General features: G+C 41.7%; 1 protein-coding gene across 1 annotated transcript; it reads right to left on the reverse strand.

Annotated features, from left to right (window-relative positions):
• Window positions 1–3,211: 3,211 nt before the first annotated feature.
• rtn2b (reticulon 2b) lies at window positions 3,212–21,491 on the reverse strand. Its single transcript, XM_042092994.1, has 7 exons — window positions 21,205–21,491; window positions 7,479–7,686; window positions 6,562–6,700; window positions 6,350–6,419; window positions 5,859–5,905; window positions 5,648–5,706; window positions 3,212–4,985 (listed from the first exon to the last, which is right to left on the reverse strand). The coding sequence occupies exons 1-7, from the start codon at window positions 21,215–21,217 to the stop codon at window positions 4,895–4,897; spliced, it is 627 nt and encodes a 208-aa protein (XP_041948928.1). The 5' UTR covers window positions 21,218–21,491; the 3' UTR covers window positions 3,212–4,894.
• Between the last annotated feature and the right edge of the window lie 338 nt (window positions 21,492–21,829).

The raw sequence follows: 21,829 nt of genomic DNA on the forward strand, positions 1-21,829 counted from the left end.
TACTGAGGAGAGTGCTGAATATGAGGAGAGTGCTGAATACAGCACTACAGTGTGGAGTACTGAGGAGAGTGCTGAATATGAGGAGAGTGCTGAATATGAGGAGAGTGCTGAATATAGCACTACAGTGTGGAGTACTGAGGAGAGTGCTGAATATGAGGAGAGTGCTGAATACAGCACTACAGTGTGGAGTACTGAGGAGAGTGCTGAATATAAGGAGAGTGCTGAATATAGAATCTACTGCAGCCGCACTACGCTCTCCTTCTACCTATGTAAAGACGTTGGGTTGGCATCATAGATCCATAGTTATGGACATAACTTTTAACTCATTGAATGCCAAGCTGTTTTCGGAAGCTTTGTCCTAGAGTGCCAGCAATCTAGACCATTGTTGATGATTTTTGTACAGCCACAGCATATTCTGTGTTATAGCTATGAACACATACAATGTCTCGTTTAAAAGGTGAGACTTTAAGCTCTCAGTGGGTGCAAACCGTGTATTTCTACACGCCTCTGATCCTGAGAAATCCCAAGCTAAACAGTGGCTAGTTTTCATCAAAATCGCTGTTTTTTAAAAAAAAATGGAGATATAACGTCTTTCATGAAATATGAAGTGTTGCCTGTAAACTTTCTGGGAAGTGATCAGCAAGACCTGGCGAGACTGCCACCTAGTGATAGACCCATGAAAATGGTTTTGACCTGACGTGCATGCGTCACTGATTCGACCCAAAGCGGCGACCGAGTTATGATAAAATGTCCAGATAAAATGTCAAGATTGTGCGTTTTCATGAGTTTTCGATCGTCATATATTTCATTTCCATTCATCACAGAGTTCCCAAAATCACATACAAGGTGTGTTAGAGTGTCTAGTTTCGTAATTTAAAAAAAAAAAACTAAAAACATAATATTAAGTTTTTGGCAATCAACACATGGGAAGGAAAAACGTAATATTACGTTTTTGGCACTCATTGAGTTAATAGATTATCAACTCTATTCTGTAAGTATATATATTTATATTGTTTCCATACAGTATCCACACTCCACCCAGGGGCCCATAGAGTCCAATGCCTGCTTGTGTATTGTGGGGCCCGGGGCCCGTAGAGTCCAGTGCCTGCGTGTGTATTGTGGGGCCCGTAGAGTCCAATGTCTGCGCGTGTATTGTGGGGCCCAGGGCCCGTGGAGTCCTAGCCTGGTTAGCACGCAGACCTTCTCAGTAGTAGTTGAGAGTGGGTCTGGAAGGGCCCGTGGAGTCCTAGCCTGGTTAGCACGCATACCTTCTCAGTAGTAGTTGAGAGTGGGTCTGGAGACATTAATTGACTTCTAACGACTTCCAGCAGGGGCGCAAATAGAAATTAAACTTAAATTGGAGCATTACACTCTTACCAAATCTTTTCAGAAGTGTAGCAATCTTCTAAACCAAAGTTCTAAAGACAGTTTTTTACTCAATTACAAAGAAATATATGTCAATGCCGGATTAGCATTTGTATTTGTGTGGCCATACTTTATGGGCGTTAAATGGCCTTCAATGGCCTCTTGGCCAGGCGGATCTGCAGAGCAAATCCCAAATTTAGTATGAGTATTCCCAGGCTGGTAGAGTCCAAAACCTGCATGTGTATTGTGGGGCCCGTAGAGTCCAGAACCTGCATGTGTATTGTGGGGCCCATAGAATCCAGAACCTGCGTGTGTATTGTGGGGCCCGTAGAGTCCAGAACCTGCATGTGTATTGTGGGGCCCATAGAGTCCAGAATCTGTGTGTGTATTGTGCTGCACTGCAGCAGACTGGTGCTGGTTCTGTTTGAGTCCAAGAGTCCACTAAGTGTCCCCTCCTTGCGCTACGCCCACTGACAGGGTTCCTACACATTTTGCATTTCAAAATTCCATACTTTTTCCATACTCAAATTTCCAAACTTCTCAGTAGATTTTTCTGACCATATTCTCGACATTGCGGCCACTTCTGGTTTGGGATAACTCGGTGAAAACAAAGGTATGGACAACTGAAGTGAATTAAAAAATTATACTTAATATTCGTCCATTTAGCTGGGTCATTTTTAGTTGTATCTTAGTTGTATCATAGTTGTATATTGACGATGGGGACTGACAGTTAAGCTGCACAACAGTAGGAATGGTTCATTATGACCTGAGTGAAGTGATTAGTACTGCAAATGCAATAGTCTGGAAACACAAATATTTCTCCATACCCTTGTTTCTTTTTTCCATACTTATCCAGACCTGGAAATTATTAAAATAAACTTCCATACTTTTCCAGGTTTTCCATACTGCGTAGGAACCCTGCACTGAGGAGGCAGATTGTTCCATCTCCGCAGTCCGTAGGTGTGTGTGTGTGTGTGTGTGTGCTCAGACCGCAGGTGACCTACATAACTCAGCTGCTCTTAAAAGTGCTTTAATAGAGACGGCCCAGAATAGTTTCTTACTGCTCTGCATACACAACAACTTTAAATGTAGAGAAGTTTAGAGGCTGCCGTGCCATTACCACACCTTCCTCCTCTTCTACCAATCACATCAGCTTCTACTCTACCAATCACATCAGCTTCTACTCTACCAATCACATCAGCTTCTACTCTGACTCCCAGCAATGACGCCCAAGATGGAGTACGACTCCAGAGTGGATCTAGATTAGAGAAGGTTCCGTTAGATATACCAGAGGTTCTGTTAGATATACCAGAGGTTAGCGTGACATGCGTTTTCTAGAATGGTTTCCTGTTCCATTTATGGAAACTATTTTCATTCCAAGCTTCAGTTGCCTGTGTAAGCACAACATGAGCATTCCATTTGAAATTATATCTAACGCGATTGCCTGAGAAACATTGCAAACCGATAACCAGTTTTTTTAAAAAGACAAAAAAAAAATGTCTGTTTTTGATTGGGACATCACAAATGTAAACAAAGCATGTCGAAGAATGCTCCACTGATTGCACAGCTGAGTGCTCTAAGATCTGCGGTAGCACGACCCTGCATCCTTATTTAACTAAACTCCCCACATCCCAGCTGGGCTAGTTCTGACCGGTCCTCTGGCTTCATTTACCCTGCCAGCATTTGTTGGAAGTGTTCAAAACCACTCAGATGAACCACAGCTCTTTGGTCTCATCCAAGACTAAATGTCCCATTTAGGCCTACGTTCTCCCCTGCTGTCAGGTATAAGCCAAACAAACAAACAACACAAAATGCATAATACGTGCTGATTCACCACGACCACACGTGCTGTTTATCAGGGGTCTCATTTTATTTCTGTTAAAGTAATAAAAAACATTTGACACACAAATGATATTCTGGCGGTATCAAAAGAAAAAGTTTCATGTGTAATGCCGCCCTCTTGTGGGGGAAAAAGAATTAGTCATTCCGGTCTGGACATATTTTGACTTTGTTTTGTCGGTGGGACAGATGTTTTGCAGTCTTAAATTGAATATAAATATAAGTGTACTGCCGGCACAGTGCAATGGCCTACATGGTATATGATGATGATGATGATGATGATGATGATGCTCAAATGCATCCCATTAAACACTTTTGTTGAACATGACAGTGTTTCTCGGCAAATGTGAATCTTTTCAGACAACAGTTGCATCTCAGAGGATTATAAATAAATGTAAATGTTTCAACTGGTAGTAAACATGAACAGAAGGCGCATAACTGGAGCTGCTTTATCTCCAGACAGTCAGAGGTCATACATGTTAAAGAACCTCTCTGCAAAGAGGACTTGCTTTTTTGCCTCAGCTGTAGCTTGCCTTACAGAGGCTGGTTTCATTTGTGTGTGTGCGCGCGTGCGTGCGTGTGTGTGTGTGTGTGTGCGTGCGTGTGTGTGTGCGTGTGTACATAACTCAGCTGCTCTTAAAAGTGCTTTAATAGAGATAGCTCAGAATGGCTAGTTTCTCACTGCATACACAATGCACATGTGTGTGTGTGTGCCACATGAGCTTCTACTCCCTCCGTGCTGACCGGCTGACGACCAAGATAAATAAATTAGGTTCAATAATCACAGAACTGAAATGAAGAGCCCTGTTGCTAAACCTGGCCCTCGGGGAGAGGAAGAGAATGGACGAACACACTCAATCTTTATAGGTACAACTCTGATCTTCACATTTCAAATAATATATAAAAACACACTCAATCTTTATAGGTATACCTCTGATTGTCACATGTCCAATAATATTACAAAAAAACAACAGGAAAAAGTATCACACACTCAAAGTTACTCCATTTAGGTTCTAGATGACCCCCGTCATGTTAACCAGCTACGCTGAGTGTGTGGTACTTCCCCCAATTTGTCTTCCGTAAATGTTTAAATATATTGGTGTGTCTTTGCCCATTCTCTCATTCCAAAAGTGCAGATGAACTTGGTGATCAAAAGAACTTAAGTTACAGTGTGAATGCAGTGTTTTTTTCCTGATTGAATCTGGATGGGATCTGGCTCAGATCCCTAGAGGCAGAGCTGCCAGCGACTCCCAGACTACATTCTGGGACATTATTAGTGTACGGGCTTAGGGGGTAAACCTTTAAGACATTTCAAGATTTTTCTTTTAAGACAACGTTTTTATGAATGTGAATTCTTCCTGACCATTTCGATCAGCGATCCGTTTGCACAATTAAGACAATCTTAAAATCCTGCTCCATTCTTAAGTTATGATCTTAAAATCCTGCTCCATTCTTAAGTGATGATCTTAAAATCTTGCTTCATTCTTAAGTGGCCGATACACTCCACCTGTATTCCATCAGGCTGAACATTAAGACATTTTAATATTTTTTCTATTTCCCCCTCCTGTGCTTTTCACAGATTCTCCATATCTGTTCACAGATCTCCAGTTTCTGCCCATTCACCCCACACCCCCCAATGCCCTCCCCAGAAAACCCACTGCCCCCCCCCCGCCTGTGTCGTTCTCCCTCATCACTTGGCCTTCAGCTTGGCCTTCAGCGTTGGAGTCGAAGCAGGAGGCGGTGGAGGAGACGGGTGGATGAGCTCATAGATGCTGTCAAGGCTGCAAGAACAACAACAAGAGTTAGCATCCAGTACAGTCACAACAACAAGAGTTAGCATCCAGTACAGTCACAACAACAACGACAAGAGTTAGCATCCAGTACAGTCACAACAACAACAAGAGTTAGCATCCAGTACAGTCACAACAACAAGAGTTAGCATCCAGTACAGTCACAACAACAACGACAAGAGTTAGCATCCAGTACAGTCACAACAACAACAAGAGTTAGCATCCAGTACAGTCACAATAACAGCAAGAGTTAGCATCCAGTACAGCCAGAACAGTATTCATCATGCATTGGAGTTACATGCTAGTGTAGATCTACAAAAGTCTGTTTCTGCATATGTGTGTGTATGAATGTATAATTAGAAGATCGAGTTTTGAGCTAGATTGTTTATAGACTCGTTATCTGCATTAGCAACAAAATGGTTTATAGACTGTAGCAACGGGCATGTAGTTATGTCCAAATAAATTGCTCGCTACATGCCTGTTGCTACAGGCAATTTGCTCAAAACTGAAAAAGAATTTAATTGAAGAAGACTTGTACACACATTAAGTGTTTTTGGATCAGGTCATGCTAATAGTTTTGAGATCATATTTCTATATGCTAGTGGTATGTGGTTGCTCTGTGCTGTATTTAAGAATATAATGAAAGCACTTACATTAGTTTGCCTCTATCTAAAGAGGCGTTCACTGCTTTCACGATCCTCTCAATGCGTCCCTAGAACAAACATAACACAGCAGAGAGTGTGAGTCTGTGTATGAGTGTGAGTGAGTGTGTGTGCGTGTGTGTGTGTGTGAGTGTGTGTATGCCTTTAGATGAGTCTTTCTCCCTCCCCTTCCTTCATAGAGGAGGACAAACAATGTCCTTACCTGCTGCAGCCGGTAAAACAGAGGGAGAGAGAAGGCACAAATCACCGCTGTGGAAAGACAAACACAAGGTCAAACACAAGGTCAAACACAAGGACAAACACTGAATCAACTTAGGGAAGGCACATTATTGGTAGAAATCAACTTGTCTGACAAGGAGCTTTGGCTTCATTAAAAAACAGATGATCACTGAACAACATTTTGTCACATAACGTGTGTATGAGACTTCAATATTGGCTTTGTTAAAATCTGTGAACAAATAAACAATACGCAGTATTGTTACACTGATATTTAGTTAATGGCTTTTCCTCAGTGCAGCTTATAGCTTATGAACGGGAGACTATGAACGGGACAGGTCATCAGAGAGGTCATCAGAGAGGTCATCAGAGAGGTCATCAGTTTATCTGTGAGTCCACATCCACTTCCTGAGAGTCAAACTTGAGATGTTGCTATAGTTACAGGCGCTGCCATGGGACGAGTGCTATCGGTCTTACCAGACATGACCAGCGTGAGGCCGTTGGTCTGGACACCTACATAGGTCAGCAGGTACAGCAGCACCAGGAACTATGGGAGGAGAAGGACGGCCATCTTTAGATTTGGATTAAAGATGTGTCGCTATTTGCACTGTTTCGGTGTGCTTTGTTGAGTTGAGAGAGATGATATCAGTCTCTGGTCATTAACTCAGTTTGCATTGACTGTGTAATACCTTGATTGAATCCATCATGTTCTCAACGAACAAGAGTCTCTTTAGCTCTGTGATGGACGTGGCAATCAGGAGAACGATGGTTTCCACCATGCGAATGGTGATGTCATCTGTCAGGGTGGGATCCTCATCCAGGAACGACCTGAGAGCAGAACCCAGACTCAACACAAAGACTCCACAGAACCCACTCAACACAAAGACTCCACAGAACCCAGACTCAACACAAAGACTCCACAGAACCCACTCAACACAAAGACTCCACAGAACCCAGACTCCACAGAACCCAGACTCAACACAAAGGCTCCACGCCACCTCCACAGGTGCTGTATCAATTCATACATGCCTTCATTATCACAGCAGAAATCACTAATAAAAACATATGGCTACATTCAAATGTGCTTTTAACTTACAGTGTAATTGACATTACCCTACAGCAGTGTTTCTCAAAGTGTGGTCCGCAAGCTGACCCAAGTGGTCCGCGAGCAGACGTGGTAAAATATAATATAGATGAGTTTTTTGCTATATTGAACCAAATTGTATGTAAATCCAGACAGTTCTGCAAAACTGCTTATGTAAGCTAGGCCAGTTTAAATGAATCTTCTAACACAATAAGCAAGGTGCAAATACAATAAGCAAGGTGGTTCAGTATAGGTCTACTGTTTTTTTTTTTTTTTTTTAGCTAGGTGGTCCGTGAGGTTTTTTTTTTTTTTTAGTGGTCCTTGGGCTGAAAAAGTTTGAAAAAACACTGCCCTACAGTGACAGTATACTTTTATATCCGCCCCAACACTTTAATTCAGCAGCCATGTATGAAGTCAAAGTTACTCAGTCTGAATGAGTACACGCTGAACTGATGGCGCTCCACTTGTGACTGTTGAAAAGCCTGAGACTGGAGAGGTTATTTTTGCAAAACACAGACTCACTGGAAAGGGTGAGAGGCATCAATGAGGCGAACGAGGTGCAGGGCCTTGCAGAGGAGGCGTACGAACATGGTGAAGCCCAGGATGGCCAGGAGGAAGTTGGACACCACGCTGATGAGGCTGAGCTGGAACAGGCAGGCCAGGCCGACCACAAGGCCCGTGAACACCACGGCCGTCCTCTTAACATCCCGCCAGTACATCAGGTCTATCACTAGGTTTGGGTAGGGAGACAGGGGGGACGGTTACTAGGGAGACAGGGGGGGACGGTTACTAGGGACGGTTACTAGGGAGACAGGGGGGGGCGGTTACTAGGGAGACAGGGGGACGGTTACTAGGGAGACAGGGGGACGTTTATCTTGTTGACAACTGAACACAGGGTTCCTACACATTTTGCATTTCAAAATTCCATACTTTTTCCCAACTCAAATTTCCAAACTTCTCAGTAGATTTTTCTGACCATATTCTCGACATTGCGGCCACTTCTGGTTTGGGATAACTCGGTGAAAACAAAGGTATGGACAACTGAAGTGAATTAAAAAATGATACTTAATATTCGTCCATTTAGCTGGATCATTTTTAGTTGTATCTTAGTTGTATCATAGTTGTATATTGACGATGGGGACTGACAGTTAAGCTGCACAACAGTAGGAATGGTTCATTATGACCTGAGTGAAGTGATTAGTACTGCAAATGCAATAGTCTGGAAACACAAATATTTCTCCATACCCTTGTTTCTTTTTTCCATACTTATCCAGACCTGGAAATTATTAAAATAAACGTCCATACTTTTCCAGGTTTTCCATACTGCGTAGGAACCCTGTGAACATCAAATACACCCACCACAGTATAATGTGATATGTGCCTGCTTGATAACCACAGTGAAATGCTCTGGAACGCTGTTCTGTCAGATGTTTTTTGCCCAAAAAGGTTGATTTGTTGAAAGTAAATAGTAGTGTTGCCACCTAACGACTAATTTTCTAACAACTAATCTTTCGAAAAATTAGTCAACTAATCTAAACGACTAATATAAAAAAAATGTAAAAAACATTGTGTATTAACAATCTAAGCATAAGTATCTGCATTTCTATTAGGCTATAGTATACTGTAGTGGACACTATGGACATGTGTTATTGACATGTAGACTGTCGACTAATTTTCATGGTCGATTACGTCGACTAAGTTTAATGGTGGATTAATGGTGGCAGCACTAGCAAATAGTCTTGGTTGTTGATTTGTTGACGGTAAATAGTCTTGGTTGTTGATTTGTTGATAGCAAATAGTCTTGGTTGTTGATTTGTTGATGGCAAATAGTTTTGGTTGTTGATTTGTTGATGGTAAATAGTTTTGGATGTTGATGGGCCTCTGTGTGAAATCCCCTACCTATAGTTCTAGGGATTTAACATCTCTCTGTATATCTTATTTGAAATGACCATAATCATAACCATACCGTGCTGTGTGAATGTGCATGAATGATGGAGGGGTTTTTCTTTTTTGAAAGGTACACTATGCAAGATTTTCACCTTAAAGGTACACAATTAGTGCTGTCAAACGATTAAAATTTTTAATCACGATTAATCGCTGAATTCCTATAGTTAATCACGATTAATCACATATTTTATCATATGATTAAAATTCTATTATTTTGCATTTCTGAACTTTCCAGGAGTCCATATTAACAATAAAGCAATTATTGTGTATCTTGATTGGGATTCAAATGAAAGCAAAGCAAGTTACTTTATTAACGTAACTTTAAGACGTAGTAGGTCTATTTGATTATTTCAAATCAAATTTCAAAAGATGTGCAGCAAACCTGAGGCAACACAATATATTCTTCAGAAATATAGCTGATATACACTGAAATAAATGCTACCGCAGAAGTGCAAGCACAAAATGTAGACCTACACACATTATAAAGGCATAACAAACAGAACATATTATATTCATACTATATTCATTATCTTTGAGTTCAGTTGAAAATAAGGAACTTTTCAACATGAGTGCACTGCCATTTTATAGGCGTACAGTCTATGGTGCACTGTCACTTGTCACACACATCAACGCCGAAGTTTTTAACAGGCAAACACTGGATGAACAATGGATTTTATGGAGCAGCGTTGACCAAATATAACTGAATCGTGATTTACATGGCGGCAAAGTGTGATGCTGGTGTACGGAGTTGTCTTGAAAAGAATATGGAATCTGTAAATGAATGTCGAAAGCAGAGTGCATCGCAAATAGTAGCAGCCAAAGAGGAATGTTGATAACAGAACAAGTGACAGTGATAAAATCTTTGGCGGCACACAACTAATGCGTCATCCTAGGCTACTACTCTTTGGCTGGCTCGTAAGCCCAACAAAGTGTGTGCAGCATGCCGTTACGTAGCCTAGCCTACTAATGGCAAAGATTGTTAAGGCGGAGCAAGATACTTCGTCGTAGTTCATGTCTATGGGCGCGAAATGGGGATCGAATCCTGTCTTCATAAAGAGGCGTGTCGATGACGTATTGACGAGCGTACGTTGCAACCGGCCAACAGCAGCTGCATAAATAACCGGCGCACACCTGATATAAGGTTGATTTTCTCCAGACTGGAATGCTCAAAAATGCTAAAAATGTACCTGAAATGTTCAGAAGGGTTTGAGGATCATGAAAATGTGCCCGAAATTCACATGCCTAACTCTATAGAACCAAGACCTTAGCATATGTGGTGAAATTCTGAGCTATGCGCATAGACTTCAATGGAGCAGTCGCTGCCTCTGCTCTGCATAAAGGGGGATTTTGACCCCCCCCCCCCCTCGTGCGATCCGGGTTCCCGAAAGTGGCTCCTGATGAAATATCTTGCTCCGCCTTAACAATCTTTGATAAAGATACTGTAACAAACTGCAAAGTTGTCTCAGAATGGTTTTATTGGTTACGCACCAAAACACACGAACGTCATTACACAGGCAACACAAAGGAGGTCAATTTTAAACAAGCACAATACACAAACAGGGTAGTCACATACAATACACGGGGTAAACACATGAGGTACAACATAAAGAAAGACTATACCAGCTAACACATACATGACAAGGTAAACGCAATTACTCATACTAAAACCAACATCAACATTACACACACACACATACACTGCACAGCATTATGGGAGTTCAGTCATGAACCAGCTAGGCTCAGTTCACTACAATACATTTAATCTGCATCACGCCCCATTTTAGCAGAAAACATGTTAACATTATATCATTGGACATTGGACTTGCTCATGTCGAAACGATGTACATTACCAACCTAATTCGTTTGCAATACCCCATGCATTGTACACATTTAGCATGTAGCCACACTTTACCATAATATTCCATGCAAAACGGTTAGCTTGCTGGCTAGCTAACTGTGGAACTTCAGTATAACATAGCTAAGTATCTCACCTAGTTGTAGGAAATAGGCTATGTTCATATTACAAGTGATAGAATGAATGTGTGACTTATGTTTAGTTGATGTTATGACATGTAAAGTTAAGCTTGCTGAACTTAATTATAGTCAGCCACGGGCAGTTTGACTGTGCCTATCGATACATTCGTGACACTCCTGTTAGTAAACTGGAAAGTGCAAAACATAGGAACATCATCACATTAATCCCATAAACACACAGATAACTCTTACACCAACCTTATTATGTGCCTTTTATTCACGTTTGTTTCAAGATTTAGTAAGCGTACTATAAGCCCTTTTCGCGCTCCACTTTGATGCAGCATAGATTTCCATTATATCAGTCATCTTTCCCCTAAAAGGGGGCGTGTACGTGCAGCACATACAACCTTCCATTCCGGTCTAGCTAGATCTGGTGTGGTGTTGTAGTTGTTCTAACGTTACTAGTTGTTGCAACAGCATGTGAAAAAACTACAAAGTTTGTTACACCAAAAAGAACGTTAATCTCGCGATAAAAAAAATTGACGCCGTTAAAATAGGTTTACGTTAACGCCATTAATAACGCGTTTAACTGACAGCACTATACACAATGCAAGATAACCTTTACAAAGCCAATTTGATGGTAAACAAACTTGTAATAGGCAAATTGTTTACCTAGCATAGCTATACAGCATAGACGTAGCGAGTCGCTAACGACAAAACCAGCCATGCAACTTCAAGAACGGTGGGCCAACAAATCTCGCAAGAATCGTGAAACATTACCCTGTCAGTAGATATAGCTCTTTGGAGATAATTTTTGCCTGTTGTTAATCCTTTACCTCCTCAACAAACATAGTTTCATTGTGTACAGGCGGGATAAGTCATGACAAGTTTGCTATTTACAACAGCAAAGTTAAATATAAATATAACACAACTCTAGAGGGAGCTCTACAGTGGCCAAAAATACCTAAACCTGCATAGTGTACCTTTAAATACCTACCTTTAAATTGCATAGAATCAGAATCAGTTTTTATTGGCCAAGTATACTTACATATACAAGGAATTTGACTTTGGTAGGTGTTAATTACTCTCTGTACATTCAACAAATAGACATGTAGTAGTAATAGACAAGTGCTATTTCAAGAAAAAGTCCTTGTAAATGGCTCTAGAGGCATTTCTTAGTAAAAGTTGGGAACAGGACTTTTTATCATATTTAACATGTGCTGAATCCAACTAGCCCTGTTCCCAAGCAGAATTTTGAGTTTTTGACCATCTATTAGCATCAACAAAATGGCTGCCAAAATGGCGATTTTGGGCACTTTCTTCGGACGGGCATCATTATACCATGTAAATAAATTAATATTGTTCACATCTGTGCATCTCAGAAATCTCCCGTGGGCAAAAAATAAAAAGTAAAGGCTATGAAAAATATAAAAATGCAAAAAAATTATAATTAAATAATTAGCCTTATTATCACCTCATGAACCATACTCTTGACTATGTTTACGGTCCTCTTTGGCAAAGAGTCTGGCCTGGCTTCATTGGTAAACATCTTCGTGGTGGGTGGACACGTGTTTGGAGTTTAAAATCATTGGAGTTCCTTTAATAATCACGAACAACTGTTAACTAACAAGCTAGCATCATATCCTTCATTTCCAAATGTGACAGATGGCCAGCAGTCACATGTTTCATTTGATTAGATTATCTTAGATTAGATTCATCTACATTGTCATTGTGCAGAGTACTGAAAATATATAAGTGTATGTGCAGTATGAACAGTATAAATATCAGTAGAATATCGCTGTGCTTAAGTGTAATTACAGTATGTACATTTATTGATGTTGATGGAGGGGGGGGGAGGGGTGTTGATGAAGGGGTGGGTGTTGATGGAGGGGCGGGGGGTGTTGATGGAGGGGTGGGCGTTGATGGAGGGGGGGTGGGGGGAGGGGTGTGAGGAACCAGTAATGTGTTGAGCAGTTTTCACCATTCTCTGCCGTGCTTTCCGGGCGGAGGCAGAGCAGGTGCCATACCATACTGTGACACAGTTGGTGAGGATGCTCTCAATGGTGCAGCGGTCTGAGGAGAGAGGTTGTGTTCTTTAGTCTCCAGGAAGAAGAGATGCTGGTGAGCCTTCTTGATCAAGGTAGAGGTGTTGAGGGTCCAAGAGAGGTCCACAGAGATGTGGACACCCAGAAACATGAACTGGTGACATGCTCCACCTCAGTCCTGTTGATGAGGATGGGGCTTTGTGTGCTAGCTTTTGACTTCCTGAAGTCCACAATGAGGTCTTTGGTCCTCTTGCTGTTGAGAGCCAGGTTGTTAGGTGCTGGACCTCCTCCCTGCAGGCTGTTTCATTAGTGTTGCTAATGAGAGCAATCACAGTAGTGTTGTCTGCAAATTTGACAATGGTGTTAGAGCCATGTACAAGTTTGCAGTTGTAGGTGAAGAGGGAGTAAAAGAGGGCTCAGCACACGCCGGTGTTCAGGGTGAGGGTTGAATAGGTGAGGTTATCTAATCTAACAGACTGCGGTCTGTTGGTTAGGAAGTCCAGAATCTAGTTTCAGAGGGAGGTATTGATGCCCATTTCACTGAGTTTGGTGATCAGTTTGGAGGGGATAATGGTGTTGAATGCTGAACTGAAGTCAATGAACAGCATCCTCACATACTGTACGTAGGTGTTGCTATTGTCCAGGAGGGACAGGGTGGAGGGAATTGCCGTAAAGATGGCATCCTCTGTGCTCCTGTTCTGGCAAATTCTCTTGAAGCATTCTACTGCAAACAAAATCTACCTCTGGGTACAAATAAAGTAACTTGAACTTGCACTAGTTATAAAGTTATTCATCTAGCTATTAATTCACAGGACATTCAATCATTTTACTAACACAAAGGTTATGAAGAAATATGAGTAACACTTTATTGTAAAGGTACATGAATTATCATGAATTCATGTATTAATTAATTCATGATTTATGCATTACTTCATTCCTTTATATCCTATGAATCATCAGGAATTAATATACTATGGAATTGACAGGAATACATATATATGATGACCTCATGTATGAACAACACATCAACTAAAGCATTAGGTGTGATGGGTATATCATTATGATTTATGATTTCTTAAGCACGATCATCATGATTACATGAATTTTAGGTTAATTGGTCATGCATTCATCATGTCTGTGGCCCCTCAACTAAAGTGAATAATGGCATGTGTTTAGAGAACTCCAAAGTTATGTTCAAATCAGAATTTGAGCAGTGATGACCACATTTTTGGCGAAAAATAAATAGTCATGATCATGCTTAATACATCGTAATTCATAATGATGTGCCCACCATACCTAATACTTTAGTAATGTGTTCATGTATGAGGTCACAAATGACAAACTATGAACTCAGTAAATTCCTGATGATTAATTAGATATTAATGAATGAAGTAATACATAAATTGTGAATTAATTTATGCATGAATTCATGATAATTCATGTACCCTTACCGTAAAGTGTTACCGAAATGGGTAAAGGCCTATGTAACTTACTCCAAGACTACATACATTACCAACCTAATTCACTTCAATTATGTAAAATGTAATGTAAATCAGGTTTTATGGCCAAGTATACTTGCGTATAGAAGGAATTTGGCCTCTGCATGTATCCCATCCGTGAATTAGTGAACACACAGGTCACACATTGAAGCTATTTAGAGAAACGAATATTTCCCCCCCTCCGTTTTCAATAATAACATCGTGCACACAACATTGTTTTCAAATACGCTGTCGGGCGCCATAATAACTATGCCAAACCTATGGGTGGCAGTGTAGGGAAAGGAATAAAGCCATGCTGGCCAATCAAAATCTTCAGAATCGACACCAACGACTAACACGAGCAGTAAAAATGCTGACCTCCTTCGCCTCTGCCCCTCCATGTAGAGCAGTTGTTGCCAATGCAAACAGGCCAGAAGCGTTTGCACATAAGTAAAAATTAGTAGCATCTTAACAGCATCCATGATAATCCTGATCAGTAGCCAAAGAAACTGTAAACATCAGGCGCTCACATGACGTTAAGGATTTTCAGGCGCATAATGTGACGTTTAAGAAGCTAAAACGCCGTTTATCCCTGTTGACACGACAGCACATAACCGGCGTTATCAGAAATCTCCACTTTGGCCGGAGGTTTTAGAAATAATCGTTTTCTGTGGTAAAAACAGGGTTTTGGTGTAAACGAGAGGCCAAACCGCAGGGAAATATCTGCGTTTTCCCTTCGTGTAAACGGGGTCTGTAGCACACATTAATCTGGAGCAGTGAGCTGCCTTGCTACAGTGATGCCCGGGGAGCAGTGAGGGGTTAGGTGCCTTGCTCAAGGGCACTTTTTTTCCTACTGGTCGGGGATCGAACCGGCAACCCTTTGGTTTCAAGCCCGAAACCCTCAAAAGTCTCATTCGTCAAATACCGTGTGCCTGCTCAGTTATAAAATTTTAACAATTACATTTTTCAAAGGTTTTTTTCAGGTAATTAACATAGGCATCCTTGATCTATTGGCCGAGGGAGATTTCTTTGAACAATATGAATTAATTTACATGGTATAATGACATCCTCCCAAAGAATGGTGCCCAAAATCACCATTTTGTTTAAGCTAATTAGATGGTCATAAACTCAAAATTCAGCTTGGGAAGAGGGCTAGTTGGATTCAGCACACCTTAATTATGTTTAAGAGTCCTTTTCCCAACTTTTACTAAAAAATGCCTCTAGGAAGCACATATCTCAAAAATATCTCCATAGACATGTAGTATTAACACATAGGCATGTAGTATTAACACATAGACATGTAGTAGTAACACATTCAATAGACAATAATAATAAAGATATGTATACTGTACAATATAGACAACTATATACATGTAGGCACATATCAACGTATTAACATAATATACAAAATACAAATAAGCATATGTAATGTAACCCGCGTTGTGTTGAACCTGCTCGATTCAGCCCTGCACACGCCCGGACTCTAACCGGCGAACAGCAGCACCTCGGATCGGGAGGTGAGCGTGCTGACAGTTGAGCCAATAGCCCAGGCTACTGGCTCACATGAGGCGTCGGGCAGTGAGGTTTACCAACGTTCCCCAAGCACAGCTAAGCTACAGTAACTGGCATCCGTTACACATAGTATCAAGACAAGTACACATGGAGTGGAGTGGATGTAAAGTGCAGAAGTAATAGTGCAGATGTATGCAACTATGCATGTAATGTGCAAGATGCATATTGGGATAATAGGCATGTAATGAGACTGTTTTTAGTGGCAGGCTAACACATACTGATGACTTGCGCTAGCCTAGCACCTGCGAACTCTGCAACTAGAAGGACTGGATGAAACATGTTGAAAACGGTCTCCGGTTTTACCTAGCTCGAGTTGCTACAGCTAGTAGCTAATGCAACCAGGCAACTATAGCGCTACACTCTGATTACATGTAAATTGGAGCTCACGGATGCTACATTGTGATGCTGTTTTGTTGCTGTTGTGATGCTGTTGTAATGCTGTTGTGGTTCTGTTGTGTTGCTGTTGTCGGAGGGCAACACACTCATGTCACTGACGCCGGCGTATGTAGCCTTTAGGCTAATTGCACACATTATCACAGGTGTGACAAATCAAAGGGTGATCGAACCACTTATGGCATACTGCAGCAGGTTTTCATTCCAGCCAAAAGAGCAGTCTGCTTATTCCAATATACATCAACGGCACCAAAAGCACAACCAAAACGTCTTTTCTGACCAAACCTGTTCAGAGAATAACCTACTACGAAGTGGGCTTATTGGCTTACCCAGGTGAGGTAACTTCGGGAGTCATCCCTGATCTCAAAACAATATGTCTCTTCAAAACTAATACATGCAGTAAAGCCTGTTACTCCGGAAGTTACAGGGTAAGCCAGTAACCTTGTTTCAGAGTAGCCTATAGCCCTATGAGCTTCATACAGTACAGAGTAGCCTATAGCCCTATGAGCTTCATTCAGTACAGAGTAACTTACAGAGTAGCCTATAGCCCTATGAGCTTCATACAGAGCAGCCTATAGAGTAGCCTATAGCCCTATTAGCTTCATACAGAGTAGCCTATAGCCCTATGAGCTTCATACAGAGCAGCCTATAGAGTAGCCTATAGCCCTATTAGCTTCATACAGAGTAGCCTATAGCCCTATGAGCTTCATACAGTACAGAGTAGCCTATAGCCCTATGAGCTTCATACAGAGCAGCCTATAGAGTAGCCTATAGCCCTATTAGCTTCATACAGAGTAGCCTATAGCCCTATGAGCTTCATACAGTACAGAGTAGCCTATAGCCCTATGAGCTTCATACAGAGTAGCCTATAGAGTAGCCTATAGCCCTATGAGCTGCATTCAGTACAGAGTAGCCTATAGCCCTATGAGCTTCATACAGAGCAGCCTATAGAGTAGCCTATAGCCCTATTAGCTTCATACAGAGTAGCCTATAGAGTAGCCTATAGCCCTATGAGCTGCATTCAGTACAGAGTAGCCTATAGCCCTATGAGCTTCATATAGAGTAGCCTATAGCCCTATGAGCTTCATACAGAGCAGCCTATAGAGTAGCCTATAGCCCTATTAGCTTCATACAGAGTAGCCTATAGCCCTATGAGCTGCATTCAGTACAGAGTAGCCTATAGCCCTATGAGCTGCATTCAGTACAGAGTAGCCTATAGCCAAAGATCCTTGATTACTAGCGAGATAGAGCAACGTAATTCGTTACTATGGGAGCAAAACGGGACAGTTCCGGTCTGTATAAGTGGGAGTGTCACCTTACGTCACTAAATAAACTTTCTCTCTTAACAAGCAATAAGAGCAGATAAACATAATTGTGTTCACAGTATTATTGTCTATAATCATGATACCAATGAATCGTAGCCTGGCGGGCCATCCTATATCATTGAAATGTATAGTCTGGAATCGAACCATTCACCTTGCTTAATCCAAGGGGAGGGCAGAGAATTGTCTTTCAAACTGCCTAGGCATGCAATAGGCCAGCGCTACGACCATATCCGTATCCGGTCGGCAAAACGGCAAATACATCCTTCTTCGAAAGGAATGACTTAAGTGCATTGTGTTGCTCAACTTTCAAAAAAAAAAAAGACCAACTCCTCCAAAGTTGACGCCAACGCCGATTCAAACAACCGCTCTTCGTTCGCCATAGCCACCTTCCTTGTTGTTCACCGTCGCAGGACTGTCGTTATCCTGTTAAGCCCGCCTTAAGATTCTCTGACAAAAAAGAGCACTGTGATTGGATGATGTCCACGGCGTCAGCCAATAGAAATCCCTATGGTTTGATACTAGACGTACAGGCTGAGCAAAGTAATTTGCCGCCGCTAGGGTGCGTCTAGATTTCTAGGCTAAATGAATCGTTCTTTAGGACATGGAATGAATCATTTAATTAGTCTGTAAACCGAGCTAGCTAGTTAGCTAACGCTAGCTTAAAACGCTATACAAGTGAATGGGAGTAGCTATGGCAATACAGCTATGCGCTAACAAGTGACTAGTAGTTGAAGGACTTCGCTTAATCTTAATATACTGTTGCAAGTTCACTTTAACTAATGTCAGTAATGTTATTCAGCTAGTTGTCATTTTAAAAAAATTACACTTCTCTGTTTAAAAGTTTAATAGAGTAGCCTACAGCCCTATGAGCTGCATACAGTACAGAGTAGCCTATAGCCCTGTGAGCTGCATTCAGTATAGAGTAGCATATAGCCCTGTGAGATGCATTCAGTATAGAGTAGCCTATAGCCCTATGAGATGCATTCAGTATAGAGTAGCCTATAGCCCTGAGCTTCATTCAGTACAGAGTAACCTATAGCCCTATGAGCTGCATTCAGTATAGAGTAGCCTATAGCCCTATGAGCTGCATTCAGTATAGAGTAGCCTATAGCCCTATGAGCTGCATTCAGTACAGAGTAACCTATAGAGTAGCCTATAGCCCTACGAGCTGCATTCAGTATAGAGTAGCCTATAGCCCTATGAGCGTCATTCAGTAGCCTATAGCCCTATGAGCTGCATTCAGTATAGAGTATTATAGCTGGCTGTATTATGCTGGCAATGAGGATAAAAACCCATCAGCACAGTACTAGCACCTGCTGCTAGAGAAGAGAAGCTAACGCACGGCACAGTGCTAGCATATGCTGCTAGAGAAGAGAAGCTAACACATGGCACAGTGCTAGCACATGCTGCTAGAGAAGAGAAGCTAACAGCACAGTGCTAGCACCTGCTGCTAGAGAAGAGAAGCTAACGGCACAATGCTAGCACCTGCTGCTAGAGAAGAGAAGCTAACACACGGCACAGTGCTCGCACCTGCTGCTAGAGAAGAGAAGCTAACAGCACAGTGCTAACACATGCTGCTAGAGAAGAGAAGCTAACACACGGCACAGTGCTAGCACATGCTGCTAGAGAAGAGAAGCTAACACACGGCACAGTGCTAGCACCTGCTGCTAGAGAAGAGAAGCTAACACACGGCACAGTGCTAGCACATGCTGCTAGAGAAGAGAAGCTAACAGCACAGTGCTAACACATGCTGCTAGAGAAGAGAAGCTAACACACGGCACAGATCTACAGGCCGTCATTACACAAGCATCTGGTCATCAGGAACTGGTCATACTTCACCAGCAGTAGGTCAACTTGCTGACTCAACAGTGAGTCATTGGCAATCTGATGTCAGACACAACAGCTTGTGTTTTGCTGGTTGGGATTTACTCAAAGAAAATAATGCTGGAAAATGCTCCCTCTTCCTGAGTTGAGTTGAGTCCTCATGGAGGTAAGATATTTCCATGAGGGGTTTTATTAAACACAATACCGGAGTTCATCATGTTAATGATGAATTTCATATAATGTTTGTGTTAACCCAAACTAAAAATAGGACATGATGCTGTAAAAGTTCCTCTTATCAAATACATTTAGAGATGTATGAGTCTGCTGCTATACTACAGCTGCTGCATGTGTTGATGTGTTATATTAGATATCACGTTTAAAACTGATCACTCACAAAAATACCTGTACAGTGTATAAAATATCTATGTAGTATACAGTGTATATTATAGATAAGTCTGCAGTGAGCATGTGTGTATATTATAGATAAGTCTGCAGTGAGCACATGTGTATATTATAGATAGGTCTGTACACATGTGTCATTGTGTCAAATACCTATACAGTGTATAAAATACCTATATAGTATACAGTGTATAAAATACCTATATAGTATATAGTGTATAAAATACCTTTATAGTATTAGTATACCTATAGCTTCTATAGTATATAGTGTATACTATAGACTGGTCTGCAGTGTGCACATGTGTCATTGCTACAGCAGTAGGATTCCAGACATGCAGCCAATCAGGGACCAGTGTTTACGACTCAACAGCTATGGACAGAGAAAGCGCTATATATGATATACTGTACTGATATCATGACTCAGCTACTTTATGGACAGAGGAAGCGCTATATATGATATAAATGCTGATATCATGACTCGGCTCTAATATATGATATAAATGCTGATATCATGACTCGGCTCTATATATTATATAAATGCTGATATTATGACTCAGCACTAATATATAATATACATGCTGATATCATTACTCAACACTAATAATATAAATGCTGATATCCTAGCACAGGTGTAATCCACATTAAGCCCTCATGAGTTAGATGTTGTTGTTTTTTTTCCCACGTGTAAGAAGTGCACTTGCGACACAGACAGAGTCGAGGCAGAAGAGCCGCGCAGGTCAGTCAGAGCACATCAGCACTAGCGTTGCCAGACGGCTGTCTGGGAAACATTAGCGATCCGTTGGCAGTCTGAGGTGTAAATCTGAACAGCGGAGTTGACTGATTAGATGCACTTGGGCCTCTGGAATATCACATCAAATAGAACTAAGACCAACCACACGCCCCAAAGTCCAGCCTGGCTAACCCGCTAACCCGCTAACTCACTCTGACATGGGCGTCTCAGAATCTCCCCAGTGACCACGGCCAAAATAAATTACCAGGACGGTTTCACGGAGCCAAAACACAAAAGCTTCAGCGCTTCCACACTCTCACTGTCCATCTCCTGTCTGTCTGTTTCTCTTTCTCACAATGTCTAGTTTAAGGTGGAGTTTGCATATCTTAGTCACATGAGAATACGGTGAGTCCACATACACAGGAACAATCCATCATCCAGCTCCTTAAAGAAGGCAAAAAAAACCTTTAGAGCTCCCCCCCCCCCCAACCTGTTCCCGCACAGCGACACTTGTGTTTGTGCTGTAGCATTGTGGCGTGGTGGCATTGTGCGTTATCTCACCTTTGCTGGCCATCGCAGCTGCTTCCTCGCTACGCAGCGGTCCGCCCGTCCCGTTCCGCTTCTCGCCGGTGCGTCGTCCGCCGTTAAAGGCTTTTTTTGGCCTCGCCTGCCCTGTCAGCAGTAAGTGCTCCACCTGCTCCTAATTATAACCCCTTCCACTTGCACAGCCCATCTTCAGAGACACGCACACACTCGCTCATTAGGTTACACACACACACATGCTGTACGTACACACACCAACACTAATATGCCACATACACACACTCACACAGCCACCCACACACTGACACACACAGTTGCCCTCTCACACATATACATGCGCACACACACTCACACATATACATGCACAGACTAACTCTACTAAAAACACTGATACACACATATACATGCACACACTAACTCTACTAAAAACACTGATACACACATATACATGCACACACTAACTCTACTACAAACACTGATACACACATATACATGCACACACTAACTCTACTAAAAACACTGATACACACATATACATGCACACACTAACTCTACTACAAACACTGATACACACATATACATGCACACACTAACTCTACTACAAACACTGATACACATACACATATTCTCTCTGGTTCTCTCT

Source organism: Alosa sapidissima, chromosome 5 (assembly GCF_018492685.1).
Source record: "Alosa sapidissima isolate fAloSap1 chromosome 5, fAloSap1.pri, whole genome shotgun sequence".
Taxonomy (NCBI): domain Eukaryota; kingdom Metazoa; phylum Chordata; class Actinopteri; order Clupeiformes; family Clupeidae; genus Alosa; species Alosa sapidissima.